Source organism: Glycine soja, chromosome 19, assembly GCF_004193775.1.
Source record: "Glycine soja cultivar W05 chromosome 19, ASM419377v2, whole genome shotgun sequence".
In the NCBI taxonomy this organism is placed as follows: domain Eukaryota; kingdom Viridiplantae; phylum Streptophyta; class Magnoliopsida; order Fabales; family Fabaceae; genus Glycine; species Glycine soja.
Genome location: NC_041020.1, coordinates 41,183,137 through 41,188,531, shown reverse-complemented (window position 1 = coordinate 41,188,531; position 5,395 = coordinate 41,183,137). Strand labels below are relative to the sequence as shown.

The 5,395-nt window shown below is 31.3% G+C and overlaps 1 protein-coding gene across 1 annotated transcript; it reads left to right on the top strand.

The window, feature by feature from the left end:
* The first annotated feature begins 225 nt into the window (after positions 1-225).
* Positions 226-3,705, top strand: LOC114399322 (receptor-like cytosolic serine/threonine-protein kinase RBK2). Its single transcript, XM_028361498.1, has 7 exons — positions 226-1,281; positions 1,610-1,861; positions 1,945-2,099; positions 2,388-2,467; positions 2,552-2,687; positions 2,804-2,953; positions 3,391-3,705. The coding sequence occupies exons 1-7, from the start codon at positions 948-950 to the stop codon at positions 3,499-3,501; spliced, it is 1,218 nt and encodes a 405-aa protein (XP_028217299.1). The 5' UTR covers positions 226-947; the 3' UTR covers positions 3,502-3,705.
* Positions 3,706-5,395: the final 1,690 nt, after the last annotated feature.

Here is a 5,395-nt window from a genome sequence, read left to right as displayed (position 1 = left end):
TGTTTAGATATATAATTGATATCAAATTTTATTGAAGACAAAAAACATACAACAAAAAATTTCGAACATTGAAGAAAAAAAAAACATATTTTAGCCTGATTTGATTTCTTATTCTATAGGCAATCATCCGCAATTATAACTTCATAAAGCCAAGATAACAGTCTCACAAGTGATGTCATTACCATTTATTCTTATCATCCAATCGTTCTCTTTTGCGTGAATGAGTCATAAAAATTCGTTTAAACAATTAAACTAGAAAGCGACATTGCGAGAAGCTTGTTGTTTGCTTGAATGGAGAAGGCTAAGTAATAACTAACGGTTGATGTCTTCATCTCTGTTCACGCTTCTGTCTCCTGGTCTCCCACCCCTTCTGTGTTACAAGTGTTACAAGTCTCAAGAAAAGAAAGTGAGAAACAAAAAACAAAACATTAATGAAAATAACCTATGATATTGCCTTTATGGCATTCCAGCTACCTCACTTTTACTTGCAGCATGTAATGTTTGATTAAATTTTTGTTGTCCTTGCTGTGAATTGATTTCACGTTGTGGGTAACTGAGATGTTGTGTTGGTGTTGCCATGTGATTTTTCAGTGCACCTGTTCCGATACATTCGTTGTTGCGTTGCTTTCACTTATTCCTCGGGCTTCGTTCATTCTTACACTCAACCAAGTCCTCATTGTTTTCTAGCAAAATTATGTTGATAGCTCCATTAACTTAAACTTCTACAACCGTTCCCCACAATGCCCTTTCAAATTTATCCTCGTTAATTTGGTTTCCTAGATTTTCCTGTCGTGTCAGATTTTTTATTTGTCTACTCGCTTCAAATTCTTCCTCATCTTATCCACTATGTGTTCCCTGCTTCATCAAGTTTCACACTTTCGTGTTGGATTTGGATTTGTAATTTATTCTCTTTAGTTCGGACCCTCTGGGTTTGCGGGCTTCGGAAAATGAAGGACGAGGTGGATTCCCCTGTTGGTGTTCTTGAGGACTATTTCAAGAGCTCGGAATCAGAAACTAGTTCTTCCAAAGAACCCAGTACTATTGTGGATTCTGATAAGTCAAAACCCGGTTCTAGGTGGCATGCGTTTCTTCAATTGTTGAGGGACACATCGAAGAAGCCAATAGCCACATTGCATCCTCTTAGTGTCCTCAAGCTTTCGAGAAGAATGAGCAGTAGCATGAGGGAGACTATAATAGATGCAGATTCGTCCTTGCATAGACCACCCTGGAAGATCTTTACTCACCATGAGATACAAATTGCAACCAATTGCTTCACCCAAGGTATGCAATGTGCTTCAGGTTTACATTTCTTACCATAAGTTAGATAATTTTACATCACTAAATAGTTTAAATAGTTTTATTAATGGATGGTGTAAAAAGTTATATTGTTATTCAAATCATAAAAAGTTAAGTTTTTCACCGTATTATTCAATCACAAATTAAGAATATAACAAATAATATACGATAAATTTATTGATTTTTATAAAAATTATTTTAAAAGTCATATCCATAAGTAATACCAACACTAATTTTTTATTGATTGAAGTATAACTTTTTTTATACTGGGATAATATAGAAATTAAATTCATTTTACATTGGCTGGTTGCAGAAAATTTTATTGGAAAGGGTGGTTATGCTGAGGTTTACAAAGGCTGTTTGCCAAATGGTCAGCTGGTAGCGATTAAACGGCTGACACATGGAACAGAAAATGAAACTATAGGGGACTTCTTATCAGAACTTGGCATAATGGCTCATGTAAACCACCCCAATACTGCTAAGTTAGTTGGCTATGGGGTGGAGGGAGGAATGCATTTAGTGCTTGAGTTGTCTGAAAAAGGGTGCTTAGCTTCAGTGCTTAATGGTAGGTCTATTGTTCATTACTATTTATCCAATTTTTACCATTACAGTTCATTTTACTGTTGTTAATTTCTTCACTGATGTTAGGTTTCAAGGAGAAACTACCATGGTCTATAAGGCAGAAAATAGCATTAGGAACAGCTAAGGGTATAATGTATCTTCATGAAGGTTGTCAAAGAAGAATTATCCATAGAGATATAACAGCAGCAAATATCTTGCTTACCGAGGACTTTGAGCCGCAGGTATGGATATGCATTAGGATTCTTTTGTGCAAATATGATTCTATGATTCATCACCACATACTCAGGCTTTTTGGCATTTTTTTTATGGTTCGTAAAGACAAACAATTTTTGGAAGATCCCAGGATTTGTTAGGACATGAAATCATTAAACCTGTCTCTTTTCCCGTTTATACTCTAACAACCTAAAATGAATTGCACTGTTTTTTAATGCGTAAGTGGACATTATTTCTGCATAAAGCTTTAAGAATAAATTATAATTTGAAAAGTTGAGAATTTTTATTTTTGGCAGATTTGTGATTTCGGGCTAGCAAAATGGCTACCAGAGAATTGGACCCATCACACTGTTTCAAAAATTGAAGGGACTTTTGGGTTTGTTGTGACCTTCCTAAATGATTACGTGTTGTACATTTTTGTAACTTCGAATTAACTCAATTTTCAATTATGACTGCGCAGTTATCTTGCTCCTGAATACTTGCTTCATGGGATAGTGGATGAGAAAACAGATGTATTTGCCTTTGGTGTAGTGCTATTAGAATTAGTCACAGGGAGACGAGCACTTGATCATTCACAACAAAGCCTTGTTTTGTGGGTATGTTGTGCAATTCAACAAAATAAATAAACAAATAAAATTGCGTGTTTGAACATCTAATTATGAATGATAGTAATAGGGTAATTTCTTATTTTTCTAATACTTTTCTTTTTCAGGCAAAACCTTTGCTGAAAAAGAATTCTATTAGGGAGCTGATTGATCCTTCATTAGCCGATGATTTTGACTGTCGTCAGATTAAAATTATGCTCTGGGCGGCTTCTTTATGCATTCAACAATCTTCTATTCATCGTCCCTTTATGAAACAGGCACGTTCTCTTGCTCTTCTAAAGTTTCAACTAAACGTAATTATGCTCTGGGCGGCTTCTTTATGCCTTTTCTTATTCTATTTATGACGTGATTATTTGTTTCACTTCGTGTTTTCTTCATGAATCTTTGTGGCGTATATTGAATGTTGTATAATGCTTATATCTTCCATACAAGTTTCTATTTTTACCGTGGTCAAATATACTAGTGGCAGACAATATGCAACTCTAACTGACTTGATCATTTAGAAATTTTGAGTTTTTTTTTCCCCAAAAGTTTAATCACTTATGTATGTAAATAAATTAAACCCCAGGAAAATGGAACCCTTTTAGATACTTCTTAGGGGTCTCTGTTTAATTATAACAAAGTTAATCATTTGGCATTATAAAAAATAAAAAAATAAAAAGCTCATGATTTGGCAATTGACCTATTGGTGCAGGTTGTACAACTTTTGAATGGTAACCTTAGCTGCTTTAAGTTCACGAAGAAATCTCAACATCCATTCTTCCGAAAAGTCTTTCAAGAAGAGCTTCTTGACGATTCTGATTAATTGAAAGGAACATAAATCATACGAGTAACAGCAACACTAAATTGTGATAGAATGATGATGGTGATGTATCTAATCCTTTCCAATTTTACATTTTCCCCCCATACGTCATTGAAGGAATTGGAGTTTCTGCCCATAGAAATTGCCCCTAACAAACCGAATATATTGTAGTTTATGAAACACAAAAGTATGGTAATGTCTCTCAAACATGCTCATGATAGATTCTTGCAAAGAAGTCAAATACTTAAGATTATTAATTACTTGAAAGAAAGAAAGAAATACATTATTTTCTCCCAATTCTCATCCACATTTTTTTTATTAGGGCAACCTATTAATCTTCTTCAAAACATGTGAGATTTTTTAAAAAAAATATTATGTGAAAAGTACAATTTTATTTTAAGAGATATCAGTTTGATTACCAAAATACATATTTAAGATGAACAAAAATCATATTAAAAGAAAAAGAAAAAAGAAAAGTGAACTCTCATCCTTTTTTGGTTAATCCGTGAACTCTCAGTCTCAACTTAGTCTTTAAAAATATAAGAGTCAGTTATGATTTCTGATTTTATAAAACTACTATTTTAATTCCTAATTTTGTGAAACTATATTTAGTCATTTACTCTACTCCTTTTATCATATTTTTTGTATATTAAAGAATAAAAAATAACAACTTTGCAAAGGTGGGTTTAAAATTAAAATTTTATAAAATTGTATATTATATATTCGTTTGATTTGTTAAAAAAACATACTACATATCAGGATCAAATACAATTGTTTTATGTTTGATTTCAAAAATTATCATGAGATAGCATAAATGAGATAAAGATGGACAAAACACATTCAATTTCTTGTTATTTACAAAATCATGAAATAATTTTTTTTATCTCAAATAGTAAAGATTGAAAAGACAAAAATAATCACTTCTTCCTCCCCGCTATCTTGCACTCCCACGTCTCCCTCCCCCACTCTCTCTTTTCTCTCTCCCCAGACTCTCCAAGTCTCCTTACGCTCAATCAAAGTGATGAATCCAAAATATTGTTTTCACTACACAGATGTTGATTTTCCTCTTCTCGTCCCAATCCTTATCACTGGATTTAGTTTTGTTGGTACATATAATAATAATATGAATTGTATTTAAAATTAATAATTAAGATTAAAAAATATATTATAATAAAATTGATATTATTTTACTTGTATATTGTAGAACAAATAAAATATAAGATAAAAAAAATTAAGTTTTTGTCTTGTATTATATTTTACTGCGTATAATTCCCACTTTAAAAGTACAATTCCAAGATTAAAATAGAAGTTTGCTAAAAATAATAATAATTGTGATCACACGTTCCTAATTCAATTAACACGAAATCAAATCTTAAAAATTTACAGGGTGATTTCAAAATTTGGAAAGGTGTTGTTTATGTAGAAACTTTCTCATTCGTCAAGTAACTATTCTTCTTTATAAAGATTGGACTCAGTGAAAGTATCGAATTCTTTTGCATAGAATCACCTTTAAATGCAATAAAATGATTTTTTTTAGGGTTAATAACTCTATTTATCATAAGAAGCAACTTTTTTCTTACTTTGCCCATTCTCGTGCATATAAGCAAAAAATGACCCCATTCTTCTAATATAAGTTGACTCATTTTTTATTTATTTAAAACATCATTTTTAGAAGGTCGACTTAACCTATTTAGAGACTTAAAAAAAATTAAAAATGAAATATTTTTTAGTCTAATAATTTTTTTTAACAAAAATTAATATTTTTATTGAAATTTTATTTTTTTGAGTTTTTAAGGATGCAAAGTTATTTATTAATTTATTATAATTGATTCCTATAATATTTATTTTTCAAGTAATATTAAAGCTAATTTATTTAATCTTTCTTGAGATATTATTG

Coding starts and splice junctions, on each gene's coding strand:
- LOC114399322 (XM_028361498.1), top strand. CDS start 948: ATGAAGGACGAGGTGGATTCCCCTGTTGGTGTTCTTGAGGACTATTTC. Junction 2,468..2,551: donor AAAATTGAAGGGACTTTTGG/GTTTGTTGTGAC, acceptor ATGACTGCGCAG/TTATCTTGCTCCTGAATACT. Junction 2,954..3,390: donor ATCGTCCCTTTATGAAACAG/GCACGTTCTCTT, acceptor CTATTGGTGCAG/GTTGTACAACTTTTGAATGG.